Source organism: Rattus norvegicus, chromosome 18, assembly GCF_021556685.1.
Source record: "Rattus norvegicus strain SHRSP/BbbUtx chromosome 18, alternate assembly SHRSP_T2T, whole genome shotgun sequence".
Classification (NCBI taxonomy): Eukaryota; Metazoa; Chordata; class Mammalia; order Rodentia; family Muridae; genus Rattus; species Rattus norvegicus.
In genome coordinates, this window is record NC_141551.1 from 65,271,335 (window position 1) to 65,287,330 (window position 15,996).

General features: G+C 44.5%; 1 protein-coding gene across 61 annotated transcripts in view; it reads left to right on the forward strand.

Moving 5' to 3' along the window:
* Tcf4 (transcription factor 4) overlaps positions 1–15,996 on the forward strand; it is a 345,898-nt gene that overhangs the window by 311,394 nt on the left and 18,508 nt on the right. For 24 of the 61 annotated variants that reach the window (NM_001437098.1, NM_001437100.1, NM_001437069.1 and 21 more), the window contains 2 exon segments: positions 115–191; positions 2,847–3,050. In NM_001437098.1, the coding sequence (NP_001424027.1) occupies positions 115–191; positions 2,847–3,050 (281 nt within the window). 61 annotated transcript variants of the gene reach the window in all.

A 15,996-nucleotide genomic window follows, 5' to 3' on the forward strand; every position in this document is an offset into this window, starting at 1 on the left:
TCTGGGAAGATAAGTGTATTTATCATGTTGACTGACAGAAATCAACATGGCTTCTCTTTCGGTATGGGCGGGTTTAAGTGCGCTCAGCCCTAATTGTATTTCTTCTTTCATCAGCAGGCACAGCTGTTTGGTCTCGAAACGGAGGACAGGCCTCGTCATCTCCCAATTACGAAGGACCCTTGCACTCCTTGGTATGTCGCCTCTCCAATCTGACACTTCCTGACCAGGCTTTCCTTTCTCCTGTGGCCCTGTGGTGTTTATTTTCAAGGAGCGCTACTCGAAGTCATCACTAGGACCACCAGCTTGTCAGAGCCGGTGCCTTTAGGCTGCTCATCTCTGTTTGGAGATGGTGACCTAAATGCACCTGGAATGGAGGGCCAGGGCTCCAGATACCTAGGGCCTGATAAGAGACAAAGAATCATCCTGGGAGCTTAGCGTAGCTCTCTCCTCCCGACTTCTTTGGGAAACAGTCCAGAGCATTGGGTACGCAAGTGTGATTGGGACACTCAAAGTTGCTGTCCTCCTCCTTCCTGCCTACCAGGCAGGTATCAGTAGGCCATCTCCTCCTCACCTCAAGCAAGAGGCTTACCGTTTATGTCCCCGTCTGCCGTGGCTCTTGTAGGAAGGAATCCAGCCATTTGACTTGTAAGGAAGTGACTACTCTTCCACGGGAAATAGCTGAACAGTTCCATGGGCCTAATTCATGTTCTAAATACTCACAGGATGATTCAAAGTCTGGCACTTTTATCATCCTCAGCTTAGGGTGGGTGGGGCAAGAATTATGCAAGAAACAGACAGCCCTGCACAGCGCAGGTTCTGTGTGTGCACCCATGAGTCAAAAGTGGTGGGGAGCCCAGTGCGGCCTCACGATCCAGTTTTCTGCTCTTCTTGCACATGCTGAGAAGAAACGCTGAAGAACACAAGCGTTTCCCTATCTCCACCCAGGCGAGCCTGTCTGTGACTTAGGGGCTACAGTCTTCCTTCTCGACTTACCCATTAAATAAAGGGAAATCTGCAGATGAAAGTGGAGAGACGAGTGCCTTCCTTCCTCGTGCTCTTCCTTCACGAGCTGGATCGTCTAGCCGTGCATTTTAGCCAAAAAAGTCAACAGCCCAGAGAACAAACCTGCCTACCGCCCAGCTCTTTTCATCTATAGGCTCCATCCAGATAGCTCAGTTGTTCTAAGCATTCAGGCTGCTCTCCATACCCTAGCCATCAAAACCAGGCTGTAGAACTGGAGAGGTCGGTACACAGCTATGGACCACAGCTTAGATCCCTCACACTTTCTGAACACTCACAGGGATTCCTAAATAGAGATCTCTCTCCCTCCACCAGGGAACTGTTAACCGGAAGTACACCAATCCCATAGAGGGTTTCTTTTCATGCTTACATTGACCCAACTATCTGCCTTTATCCTGTCTTGTATACCTTAAAAATTGCAGACTCAGAGAAAGTCAGGTTTCTTCAGTCAAGTAAGTAGCAGAGCTAGGAGGCTGGGGGATGTCATACAACTTCCAAGCCCACCAAAAGTCAGAATGTTCTGTACCATAGACTAACTCCATTAGACACACATTCTTCCGGTTAGTATAGAATAATTAGAAATTGCTTCTCTCGTGCAGTAGAACTGGTACATCTGTTTATACGGTGCATTGGAAACCAAAGAAGAACAGAGCTAGCTCTAGTAACAGCACTAGAGTGAAAATGAGAGAGAGAGAGAGAGAGAGAGAGAGAAGGAGGGAGGGAGGGAGGGAGGGAGGGAGGGAGGGAGGGAGGGAGGGAGGGAGGGAGGGAGGAAGGAAACAGAAAAGAGAAGATAGGTTCCAACCCTGACTACTACCTTTTGGTTCTAAGACACAGAGTAATTAATTCACTTAATTTTTGAGCTTCATTTTTCATGCCTATAAGGAAGGAGCACTCCTGTCCTGTCTATGAATACATGTTTAATGCGCATTGATGAGGTCGTGTATTTTAATGTGTGCACTGGCAAGCAATAATTGATGTATATTAATCACCGTAAAAAATGAAGACAAAACTGTGTGTTCTTCCTTCACTGTTACCTATCGCATAGGCCTTATATAGTTGATGAAAACTAGGAGCCTCATGTCTAAAATTGGGGTGGGGGGGATGACTGGCTTTTAATTGCATGAGGAAATGATTTCCCTTCCACTGTATGGCCTTTGAAATCAACTCTGGGTCCTGGGTAGATGCTGATCTTAAATCTTTATTTTTTTTTTTTTTTTTTAGCCTTGTGCTTTCATAGCACGTTGAGTGACAGAATTTTTAAGATATTTTTGCTGTAACAATTTCTGAGCCCCTTCCCGACATGTATACACGAAGGTTGATATTGCTAATGGATAAAAAGTAGGGAGGGACAAGTGGGTTTAAAGTCCCTTAAACCTTTACCTTTCTCTGACTTGAAGAAAATTTAATTCAAAAACCAAAAATAGATTGTCTTTCCACTACTAATATTTCAGACCTTCAGTCAGTGCTTGCCAAAATGTTCCTCAAATTCAATGCATGTTTTCCTCTGTTAACATACATCTCAGTTCTCTTTCAATCTAATGGAGTCCAGTATACATATGAACATAATAATGCCCTCAAAGAATTATTGAATTTACTTTGTTCATAAAAAAAAAAATCACACTGTAACTTTAACATTAACATTTTCCACCAGCTTTTTTAGGAAGAACATTATTTATTTTTATTAATGTTCTAAAGAAACAGACTTTATTGGAAGCGTATATTCCGAAACCCAAGCTGGTCTGTAGCAGCTCAGGATTCTGCTTGTGTAACCTGTGCGTGCATTTCAGACTAAATCAGATCTCACTTCACTTGCCAACCAACAGCAGAGCCGAATTGAAGACCGTTTAGAAAGACTGGACGACGCAATTCATGTTCTCCGGAACCACGCGGTGGGCCCATCCACAGCTGTGCCCGGTGGCCATGGGGACATGCATGGGATCATCGGACCCTCTCACAATGGAGCAATGGGCAGTCTGGGCTCAGGATATGGAACTGGCCTTCTCTCAGCCAACAGACATTCACTCATGGTAAGTGACTCTATTTTTGTAGAGTTAGAATGTAAATACCGTTTTTTTTAAGAATCCCTTCCTTTATTAGAGCAATCATTCACTATATGGATACTTTCTTATTGACAGTGTACAATGCAGTGTGTTTTAGGATGTGCACAGGATCGTGTGACCACCACGACGTCTCATTCTAGAATAGTTTTGCCTCTTGTACCAAGAAAGAGAACACCACACAACCATCAGTTATTTGCCCCCCCTTCTCGTACCCACCCCACACCCGTCACCAAGTTACTTCCTGTCCCTGTAGATTCTGGACATTTCGTTGAAATGGAATTAAACTATCCCTTGGCCTTTTTTGATTATCTTCTTTTACTTTATCTTTTTTAAGGTTTATCTGTTTTACCATATAACATGGTTTCGTTGGTTTTTTTTTTTTTTTTTTTTTTTTTTGTTTTTGTTTTTGCCATTCCATAAAGCAGGATACATTTCCCACTTACCAGCTGACAGATCCTATGGCTACCTTCCCTCTTTGACACGTGCAAACAAGCAAACACTCCTGTGAGCATCCATGCACAAGATTCCGTGTGGGCATGTGTTCTCATCCCACACAGGGATTAGTAAATTGCTAGGTCGATGTTCATAATCTCAGTTATCCATCTTGACAACTTCGATCAAAACCCACAACTCCAGCTCATGCTACATCAGTGGCATTCCAAATATGGCGGTGGTCTGGTTTGTCTTTAAGAAACTAAAATAATGCCTTTCGGTCTCGGGGTTGGAGGCTAGAAATCAGTTGTGTTATTTGCCTTTTGTGGGAGTCAGAGACCGTTTATTAGAAAAATATGAAGAGATAACCATTAGCTGACAATGATGTAAGTTTCACTTTATGGCTGACTTCTGAGTAGTTCTGCCCCTTGCACATACCTGGTGACAAGCATCCTATTGCCCTGCTTGTCCCATGTCCGGCTTCCAGACTGCTTGGGTATAAGTCCACTCTCCATTCTCAGTGCAGCTTCTCTCACTTGGGGATGTTTCCGAAAGGAAGTGCAAAGTAACTGTGAAGTCTTGTGCAACTTTTCAAGCTCTTGCTCAACAGTCTTTTCTTGGGGGAGATAGGGGGTATCCTTCTTCAATTTCTCTTAATTAAAAGACTAAGATGCAGAGTGCCTCCATGCACAGTGTAACACTGAAACCTGCAACCGATTAGAAACCAAAAAAAAAAAAATTCGCATTTATAAATAGAAGCGATGAACTCACTTCTAAAACGTGGAAAGATATTTTTGAATGCCAATGCTAAATCTTTTTTTTTCTCCTTACTTTTTTCTTTATCTTGACCTCTACCCTAAAAATCCATCACTGAGTAAAAATTGTTTGAATGTTCATTGGCAGTCGCTAAAGAGCTTACATAGGGAAAGTCTAGATTTTAATTTAGCCTGGCCTCAGGTAATGTGTTAAACACTAGGGATGCATTTAATATGAGGTTTTCGTTTGTACAGCTTTCTTCTTTTTTTCCCCTCCCCTGACTGCAGTGTTTAAACAACACTGCTTTTAATTAAGAAATCTGGCTTTATTAAAACCCAGATCTGCGCCCTATAACCAGTTATGGATATCTGCTCTCAATCAAGAGAAAAATAGACTAATTTCTGAAGCCGCGTTTCACTTTGCATATGTTAAGCCGGATGCGGCACGCACCCAAGACATTGATGTAAAAACTGTCTTTCCCATAAATATGTAGTTTGTTCTTAAATACCAGATGGAGGCTACGCATGTCTCTAACGTAGTAAACCACACATCGATGCTCTTCGGAATTATTTGACCTTTGGTTTGCCTCTCTGAGTCTGATTCTGAGATGGGACAAGGGGAAAGGGAAAAGAAAAAGAGAGAAAAAACCACTAGAATTACTTTTAGACAGGGGAAGGTGAACTGACCCCAATGGGAAGTAAAGAGAGACTAGAACTGAACAATTTTTAAAGAGGCAAACTATTGGCCAATATTACAGACACCTCTTGGATATAGTTGCTGGGGTTCTGTATAGAAGACACCAAGTTGCCAGCTCTCCTGACTTAACAAAAGTTCCCTCTCACTCTAAGGAGGGACTGTGGAACCAGCTAGATCCTGGCCTAACTCCAGAGATGTGGGTGTCAACAGCCTAAGCCCTTTGACTCCAATAGAAGACTTATCACCTTCTTCGCTTTCTAGAAACCATGCAGCATGTCCCTAAAAATCCAAGCTCATCACGTGCATAAGAGATTGGATTGGCAAATCTTTTCTCGACGCAAACCAAAACCTAAGAACAAAGGAAATATTTTATTTTTAAATTTAGTCAGTGTGAAGTTAGCCTCTGACCATTTGACACATTCCACAATTGAAGAAAAAAAAAGTTTTGAGAGGAAGCAAAAAAAAAAAAAAGAAAAAAAGAAAAGAAAAATCCCCTCGACCCCTAACAACAACAACAAAAGTTCAAGGAGGATGCTTGCTGGTAATGTTTTCCACATTTGAATGTTAACACATGAAACAGGCTTTCAAACCTTAGCCAGCTGCAGGAAATAAAGTAGCGGTGGGAGGTATGTACAGGAAGCAGGGCAGGAAGGGCTGGAGAGAGACTGGCTCTCAGCTCCACACCTTTCTCTGTTGTTCTGGAGTGGAACTGAGGTGCAGAAACTTGAGACTCATCCCAAGGCTGGTTTTGTCTTGAGCAAATCTCCTAATTCTGCCTCATGATTCCTCCTGATTAAAGAACAGACAGCTCTAGCTGGTCTTGACTTCCTTGGTCCTCTTTCTTCCTCCCACCCCACCCCCCCCCCCCCCGCCTCCTGAATATCAAAACAAAATGGCCTGAGGCATTGGGAGATCATGGAAGCTTTCCTTTCCCCAGCAGCCTGACTGGTGGGGAGCACTGCGGTCTTGCCCCAGCCAGTGTGTTATCTCCTGCACTTGCCCACATACTGCCCTTAGCTTTGAGTCACAAGATATCTCTCTTGGTCTTTGGTAATTTACTAATTATTAATAATATGAAAGGGATTTCCCCCCTACACACGCTTGAATATGGCTTATACCACTGGAGCAAGCAGCAGATATGCGGGGCTTTCTAGATAGCATGTCTAGATATTTGTCTGCTTTTCCTTTCTCAGAAACTTTGAAGGAATTTCCATTGTCTGTAAGAATAGCTTCTTCATCAGTCAAGACCCTTGGTTCTTTACCAATAATAGCCTTGCATCTTGCCATTCCACTATGCAAAGGTTTTCCAGCCAGGCCAGTGTATGTGCATTACCAGAACCGGCCCCACCAAGTACTTCGTTTGCATATGTCCTAAGTTCATCCGCCCTGTCCACTTCTCTCTTCTCACCCATTGTCAAAGTTCTGACAAACCCTTCCTCTTCCAGGAAGCCATCCGTCGCTGCTTCTGTTTGTAACAGTCATTTTCTGCACCCCAGCACTCCATCACATAGCACAGTGACTCATAACACTTCCAGGTAGTTATCTTACCCGGCTTCACATAGCTGTGCGTCCTTTATAGGTGCCCCTTCACTGGTCCTGGCTGCTGTGTATGGTGCTTGAGTGCCACCTTTTATATGTGCTCTCCCTCCCAGGGAGTAGACTAACTTGGCCCCTCTGGTCTAGGCTCTGGTCACAGCATCTCAGGTGGCCTTCCTTAAAGTTCAGTGAGGGGCAGGCACCATGTTGGCTGTCGGGGTTGTTGATTCGAGCCTCACGAATCCAAACAAGATGAGTCCTGTGGCTACATTTAAGCCTGGAGACCTTACTCCAAGCTCACTGTTCTGTTTTACTGCCACACCCCCTTCCTGTAAGTTGTAAACACACCTTTTCAGAACTCAGTTTTGGCGCAAAGAAGAAGTTGGTGACTCTTGTATCTTGATAAATGTTGCTTGGTAGAAGAAGGTTGTGTGTATTTTATGGTCTGGTTGACCAGAGCAACTTTCTTCTCTCCAGGGTGGGGAGGAGGATGCAGGTTTAGCATGCTCAGGGTAAAACATCCTTGTCAAAGTGCCTTCCTAAGTCACCATATACATGCCGAGTGGCCAAGAGTCGTAAGCTCTTCCCCCTTGAATCCCTAAGGATATAGTTTTAAGTCACCAAGTAATGTTTCATACCATAAGAGCCTCCTTCCCTGGCAAAGTCAAAACTCCGTGGATAGGAGAAAGAAACAGTTGGGTTTGTCTCTGACCTAGTTAGGAAATCTTAACTATGTCCACGCACATCTCACGGTTAATGCTGGCATTTAAATCTTCTGCTCTCCTGCAAACCGCTTTAGAAACAGCCTTCCAAAGCCAGTTCTCTTCCCTACTCATTGGCTATTCATACTCACAGATGAGGCCTGAAAGAACCCTTTCAAATGACCTCACATTGTCTCTTAATGGAACAAAAACAGACATCAAACATGTCTTCATGTGACCCCGTGTGCGCCCCTGTAGGTTACCTGTAGACAGACTCAGCGATGCTGTATTTATTGTCCATGTGGTTCTCAGTTCCCTTTTTAGTAAATTCTGCTTGTTCATCTCAAGAACACTTAGCTGTGGTAACTGGTGTCGGGTACTGTGCTCGGTTATGGTCGCTGGTCTCAGGGGGGCTGACAAGCTAGTTAGAAAGAACCGCTATCTTTAAACCAACTGCTGTGTGCTCGCCCACTGGACCCTATAAGAAAACAGGGACTCTCTTATCTAGAAGGGGCAGTGTCATGATTAGCTGAAGTGCCGTGTGTGTGTGTGTGTGTGTGTGTGTGTGTGTGTGTGTGTGTGTGTGTACACCTATAAAACCCACGGCTTTGTCTAGGTGTACTACCACTGAGTTATGACCCTGGCCCTCATCCCGCTTTTTTCTTTTTTTAAATTTGAAGCAGAATTCCTCTATTATACTCAGGTTTGCCTTGAACTCACTCTCTAGCTCAGGGTGGTTTTGAACTCTCAGTCTTCCGTTCTCAACCCGCCCCCCTCCATTCACTAGGCTTACAAGCCTATACCACAGGACCTAACAGTAGTGATCTCTTAAGAACTGCGGCTGATTAAGAGCTAGAAGAACCCTGTGAAACTTCTCTTCCCCTCCTTGCCCTCCACTGTACCTCTCAGAGAAGGTGGGATTGTGGAACACACTTTAGAACCCACAGATGCATATAAATCTTAGCTCCACTTCCTTCTTTCCAGTGAGTTTTATTTCTGGTTTAAAAATGTATTCAATGAACTTGTATCAAGGAAGCAACAATCTTTATGTGCAGCATGATGGGACTTAGCGGACGTAAGACTTCATGGACAAACAACTTACTTCTTGCATGGTTGCGTTTGGATCATTGAATTTAGATTCTGAACACGGCTCAAAAGCCAGCCTGCTGCCATTGTTTTGCCACTGAAGACTGAGACCCAGAAAGGGGAAGTGATTCAACCATGATTGCTTGGCTAGTTAATCGTTGAGCTAGGCTTAAAAACAGCAGACAGGCCAGCAACTCTACCAGCTGGAGATTGGACTCAGGGCCTTATACATGCTTGGCAAGTAGTTCTACTACTGACCTGTAGCCCTGGTCTTAATACCCTTCCCCCATGTCCTATGCAGTCCATGTCCCCTCTTATCCAGTACCCCAACAGCTTCAAATCAATGAGTGGTTTTATGACCATGCTATTCCTTATGCTTAGGTAATGAATTCAAGCACACTCTTCAGTTGTCCCTGGACTCTCATTAGTGAGCAGTAATTTAGCTCTGTCATTCATACTGGACTGTATAACAGAGAGGACCCAGTGAGTGCTATCACTTTGCTGCCGGGATAGCATTGACTGGCAGGTCATCATGGCGGACACAGGAAGTAGGAACTTTACCTGACAAGTGATGAGCAGAGGCATCAGCCCCTTTAGTCTTCGCAGTCCTTAAGTCCATAAAGTCCTACATGTGCTTGGGCACATGCTTCATGTGTGCAGTCATTACTACAGAACCACAGGGACCTTAAAGGCCATCTCAACTCCAATCTCCTTATAAATCATCTGCCAAAATGTTGGTCATCATTTCCCTCTTTCATAAAGCCTGTTTCTCTCAATAGGTTGCAAATTTCACCTCTGTCCGATTCTGCCTCTCTTTTCTGCCCACAGAATTGCTCCCAAGTCCATCCGATATACACACACGAGCTTGTGTTTGTAGGGAGACAATTCAGCGTTTTCTGTTCTTTAAACTCAGCATCTATATCTTCGAATATTAGCCTGCAGCTGAAACTCCTGGGTCCCCCTCAAAAGCCCCGTTAGTTTATACTGCACGCTCTCTAGATTGATCAAAAGATTCCCACTTTCCCACTGTAAGGAACTTTTGGCGAATGGAATCTCAAAACACACATGATACTCAAGGGATTTTTAGCATGGACTTGTTAATTCACCCTGCATCCTGCTCAGTTTGCCTAGCAAATCTTCCTTGCTAATACTGATACCTTCCCCGTCTCATTGACACATAGTGAACCTGTAATCTATAAACCATGACTAAGCATGGGTGCTGACCCCGCCCTGATGTGCTTAGTGCTTTACATGTCCAGAACCCCTTCGAATCTCACACTTCCGCCTTCCCTCTGCCTCCAGTCTACAGGGCTACTTCACGCCCTCATTCAGTTCTATCTTCTGCCAGCTGTATCACTGGCAGATGTGATGTGTGCCTTTAAAGTCCACATCAAAGCCACCAATAAAAATGCTGGCCAGGAAAGAACACGGACCAAAACGCCCTAAGGCTCGAGACAACACTCTCCACACTGGTCCCTGCTCTTGGAGTTTTCGGTCACAGACAGTTCTATCCCCTGATTCTGTTCATGGCACTTCTGTTATAAAATGTCTGCCCTATTGTAGTAAGAGTCCAGGCATGCAAACACCCACTGGAAGTGAGGAAATGTGCTTTGCCTAGAGGATCTTGGTTTTGTTTCAACCAGATTGAGTTCAAGTGGCCGTTGCTCTCTTACATGTCCCGTAGACACTGACTTAAACAGCCTGCCTTAGAATCTCACCAAGGATCATGACCTTCAACATTCAGCCATTACTGAAGAGTCGTTACTGGGAGTTTTTTGTTTGTTTGTTTGTTTGTTTGTTTTTCAGAGCTGGGGACCGAACCCAGGGCCTTGTGCTTCCTAGGCAAGCAAGCGCTCTACCACTGAGCTAAATCCCCAACCCCTGGGAGTTTTATTTTTAAAAGCAGGATAGCTCCTTGCCTCTAGAACTCCCCTGTCTAGGATAATCTCCTCGATTATCAAATATTCCTGAGAGTAGAACAGCAGCCTCAATTAAAGGATGTTTCTTCAACATCCCTGTCATACTTAAAAAGAATAAGGAGACAAAAAGAGAAGAAGAGCTTTACAAAGTTCTCCCAACTAGGAATTCTTTGTTCAACCCTTCAGCTTCTGCCACAGTTGGGTTCTGCCCTAATTCAACCACAGTCGAGACTGCTGCACCGTGAACCCATTCCACCTGGAGAGCGGTAGGTAGAACTCCAGCCCATAGACACCTCTGTGGGTTCCCCTAGCTATACTCTCTTTGATCTCCCCTAGCGTTTTCTATTCAAATTCAGGCCTCGTGACACGGAAACTGTTGGTCCGTCTGCTTAGAGGTGTAACCCCAACCCTCTGCTTCCCATGCTCCTGGGGCAAAGAGATCCATTGCCCCTATTGAGCACCCTGAAGCCATGCGCTGTGAGCAAATGGGATTTTAAAACCTTGCCCTCTTCCCCATTTCCATGTGTGAAAATGAGACACATACTTCAAAGGAACCCTCTAGCTTCGTCCTACTTTGAAAGTTGTCTGTTTTCTTCTTAAATGACGAGGAAAGGGCAAGCAAATGCTTCTATACCTCAGCCATCCTTCTTGTTATCAAACTGTTTATTAAATATGAGAGCAATGCTAACCTGCCCATAATTTGATATATGAATAATCCTCAAGTCATAAAATGATAAAAAAAAGTCAGTATTGCCTCTACTTTCTCACAGCAGATGCTTCTGAAGGAAGAAACATACATTCTTGGACATCTGAAAGCCCACACCTTCGTTCCTCCCTTGTGTCTCAGCTAGCTTTGGACAGAGTGGGATTCCTTAGAGATGTTAGAGTCTAGGATTTCAGGGCAACCTGTCCTAGCCAACCTGTAGTACAAGTGCACACCTCAGTTTAGGATGAGGTAGAATTACAGACTCAGGAAATAATCAGACTAGGAGAAGACTAAACGCAGGCAAAAGTCCACGCAGGATTCTAGCAGTTACAGAGAGACATGATGGAGAAGCCAGAGCATAAACATGGTTTCAAAAAAATTCAAAAGAAAGAAAGGTGCTTCTATGCGCAGAGCAGCAAGGAAATCCCCTGAGGGTCTGGCCTTGCAGCTGGTAGCCCAGGCCACTCCCAAGCTGCTCCCCCACAGGGCAGCAGTGTTAGCAATCGGTTCGAGCATCGCATATGAGAGTCCACAGGAAGAGTGAGTTTTCGTGTGTGTGTATATATTTTTTTACATCCAGATTAAATTAACTCATGGAATTTTCCACCCTTGGGAATTAAAGTAGCAGTTCATGAAGTAATATGGTTATGTCATTCATACCAAAACAGAAAATACTGGTATAGCTTGGCACCGTTTAAAAGCCAAACTGAGGCCTTGGCCATTTTATATTTCTTCAAATTCCCTGGCTGTTGTGTTAGTTTAACTTTTATTGTGGCTGTAAATTTTTCAAATCAAGTATTTTAGCCGATTAAAAAACATGTGTTTCAAACAAACGAAACAAAACCAAAAAAAAAAAAAAACAAAACAAAAAACAAAAAACAAAACCCAGGTTCACAGCAAGAAGAGGGTTTAGGAAAACTTCAGCTTTGGAGCTAAAAACTGAAAGACGGGAAGCTACATTTTCTGTCAGATCTAATTGGTTGACATTCACAGTTGTGCTTAATTATGGCTTCCACTCCGTCCATAAATCATCTGAGAGCCATAAAGCTGAGTGCAGCCAAAAGATCTGTCCGATATTAGTAAGAGGAAGCGCTGTCGTACCATAGCCATATGCCCTTGAAAGCGGCTAATTGGACGTATTGTGAAAAGCCACAGAACTGAGTTTGCACATTTTCATTTCACATACGCCTCTTCCCCAGCTTCTGCACAAGTGCCCCTCTGCAGTAGAGCTGCGTGTGTGTGTGTGTGTGTGTGTGTGTGTGTGTGTGTGTGTGTGTGTGTGTGAAAGTTATTGGAGAGTGGTAGTCTCTGGGTAACATTTCTGTAAGCTGCCCAATTTTCCCCCTGTAGACTAGATGGGAAACAGCTGCTTTTTGTTTTAAAAGCTGTTTTGAGAACTGTCTGAATCTTGAGATATAGAACTGAGGTCACTGTGAAAGCAGGTGCTCATGGACAAGTAAGAAAGCTGCCAGGGGCTGGCTGGCTCAGGAATCGGCTGCAGGGGACTTCCTCTTAGAGGAAAAAGTGGCGAAGTTTGCTCCCGTGTTTAGGACACCAGCGGGTTGGAGTAAGTAATCGCATTAGCAATACCGTTAGAAACAGAGTGTCCTTGAACACAGCTAGCCCTTAAGAGAGTAGTTAGCTCAGTGTGAAGGAATCCAAAATGGTCATTTCCTCTCCAGGGCTACAGATCCAAGGGTCTGAGGTTCTACGACTCCTCCGAGGTTTTCAGTGCTTGAGTTTCCTCTTTAAACATAGCAGTCGTGAAATAACCATTTTACATAAGTCACAGCCCAACTGCCTGGGTCTGGGGCAGGTTTTTTGTTTGTTTGTTTTTTGTTTCAGGGGTTTTTTGGTTTTGTTTTTCTCTTTTCTTTAAGGCTATCAAAGGAGAAAGGGAGGAATGAAGCCTGCTTGGCAAAATCCTCATTGAAGCAATTTTGACAAAAAAGCAAAAGAGAAACATGAGGAAGCACTAGAGATCAGAGCAGGGCAGGGCAGGTACCCCTTCTGAGGACGAAGGGGAATAAGCCTCCTCTTCCTCTGGGGGCAGGCAGTTATTAACAGCTGTTTATCCAGTCGGAATTGAGATTAACATTGTAAACTCTTTTAAAAAAAAAAATGGAAGAAAATCTGTTTGGGAAGTTGGCTCCATGTAACAGTTCTGCCTTGCCAAAAAAAACTTCCTTTCTCAGAACACATGTACTCAAGTTGAGCAATGTTGTGATTCTCTGAGATTACCAAAAAGTTTGTCCCCATTAACTAGGGCAGAAAGGGGCAGAGAGAAGCGAAGGCCTTTGCTGGATACGGTCCACCATAGACTTCACAGCATCCAACTAGCTATTGCGTCCGTCCCTGCTTCTCCATAGCCACTGTAAATGGCCCCTACCCTTCACCATCCTCCACTAAACCTTTGCCATGGTCAGACATGCACGGATAGACCTTCCACACACCTGCTCTTTGCAGCGACGCTCCGTGAAATATTGAACAAGGCACTTAGTGCATTGTGAGTCTTTTCGCCCCACCCCACCCCCCAAGAAAGAATTAAAAAAAAATGGATATTGGCATTTTTCCTTGATTTAATGCTACCCCTAATGTCATTTTCTTTTATTAAATCCTTTCTTTGGCTTTTGATCTTATTTATAGCAGCCACTGGTCATATGGAAGCCATTACTGTATGGCGGGAGATGAAAGCCTCCGTTGCAGTTAAATAAGAGGGAATCATTTGAGCCAATAATGCTCGCGTACAGCGAGGTGCCATGTGTGTCCGCAGTGCCCTGCGTATGTGCTTTGTAGCAGAGTTGTTGAGCTTTAGAATGGTCTGCTCGAAAAATCTGCTTTCTGTCAGAGGTATGTAGTCTGACAATATGAAAACACATGTTAACACAGAGCCTTGAGCTGTTTGCTTCATGTACAGAGAGGCAGAAAGACACAGAATTACACAGAGAGAGAGAGAGAGAGAGAGAGAGAGAGAGAGAGAGAGAGAGAGAGAGGAAGAAGAAGAAGAAGAGGAAGAGGAGGAGGAGGGGAGAGGTGGGGTGAGATGGGGTGGGCTAGATAGACAGGCAGACAGAGACATAGAGAGTGGGGCAGAGAGACTGTCTAATGCCATTTATTGATATAAAAATATAAATTTTCCATTACAGTGGGAGATTATGTAATTAGTGTCAAATATCAGACTGTTACAGCAAGGTTTAGAGAACTGCCATCAAAATCCTTCTTGTCCTTCAAAACTTATCTCACTTGCCCTGTTTTTTTTTTCCCAAATAGATATGACTTCATCATCCTTTAAACCCTCTGTGACCTTGTTCTCTTTTAAGAAATCCACTTTATTTTGTCTCATATCATAATGATATTATGCCACCATTACAATGTGACTGTTAAGTAATAGATATGTCTGTCTTCGGTTATTTTTTTTTTCCCCTGCGAGGGCCTAAAGAGTGCTTGGCATACGGACGTCTGAAAGGCATTTGCTAAGTTAAATGGAACGTCTGTTGTTGGTCAGAGATATGCAAAAATGGATATTAGGCATTATCGAAGGTTCTGAAGGTCAGACCTCTTCCCCTGGATGCGCACCACTGGTGTTTAGGGTACAGTCACCTGTGCACTGCAATGACAGTGATGTCCTGCACACTAGAGCCCCAGGCCCTTGTGGCATTCATAACCCAGGCAAGCATTGGCTTTATGCATAGCAAAATTTGTGCCCGATGTCAGCGGCCGGTGCCTTGGCTTTGTTTTATGTGCGGTGCCTTTAATGACTTAGCCAGAATAGGATCCTCCCCAGACCCAGCCAGGCAGTGGCAAAATGCAGAATTATGTCAATCTCTGCTATCTTGATGGGTTTAGAGACCAGCCTGAGTCTACGGAGGATATAATGAACAAGCTTTCAGGTCAGGAGAAGAGACCAGTCCAGCAGGCAGGCCTTTACTTGGCCCACAGTAATGTTGGAGGGAGCCCAGTCACTGAGGAGTCATGTGGAGATAGCGAAAGATTCAGACTGATCAATTTAAGCATAAGAGACAACTGAGATAGTCCCATGTGTCCAGGAGAAGGACCAACAGCAGAAGGTGGGACTCATAGACTTGGCCCATAGAACACTGACTATGCCGAACCCTGACTGAGGGGTCGAATCCTGTGGAAAGAATCTGAGTCCAAAGATGAAGAGCATTTGTTAGGGGCTGTGTCCTGCACAGCTTGGTGCTGGGAGGGGCTGGGGAGGAAAGCGAATGAAGAAAGAATGAGCACAAAGGGAAGAGAAGGCATATACATCGAAGCTGGGATCGGTTGGTTATGTCTGCTCTGATGGAGATGCACCAACTATGCTAACAACCTGAGACTCTGCGTGTTTCTTGTTTATAACACAGAGGGTTATAAATATTATATATTAGCTAATCTCAGTAGGACGTTTCTGTAGGTGATCAGCATCTGTGGTTGCTACTTGCACACAGTGCCAACATTCACACTCAGGCCCGAGTAAGGCTCGGCCATCACTCCTAGCTTCACCTTGAGTGGAAGGCTTTGGCAATCCCCATGGATCTGAGGTACAGTTCTTTGGCATGGCTCTGCCTGTGTCAACAATCTACACTTCCTCAGTACCTCATCCACCCTGTACATGCACTGAGCTCTTCCTCAGCTCCCCACAGATAGGGAAACTACAAGGAGATGCTAAACGTCACAGTATGGCTCTAGCAGTGGGCAGTCTGTGTGGCTCCGGAACGGTTTGCAGTGAAATCAGCCGCGTGACCAATGCACACACAAGTAGGTGTGCTTCAGGGATCCACAGTTACCAGTGGCATCAAGTGTCCAACTGGCTTCTAAACAAAGGAAGCTGCTTGCAGGAAATTGTAGCTCCTCGCCATAATCCCCGTGCTAGATGGGCGTGACTCACCACAGCTGGATCAACGTTACTTCCGTACAACAGATTTAGTGGCCTGCTACCTGGAGCTGAGGGGACTGGGCTCCCCCAATCACAGCCCTGCCAGTCCCTACTTGACCCCCTGCATCCTAATATCACCCCCACTGTAGGAAAATGAGGTAAAGAGCTAGAATCACTGAACGGTAGAAATACAGAAGGGAGAAAC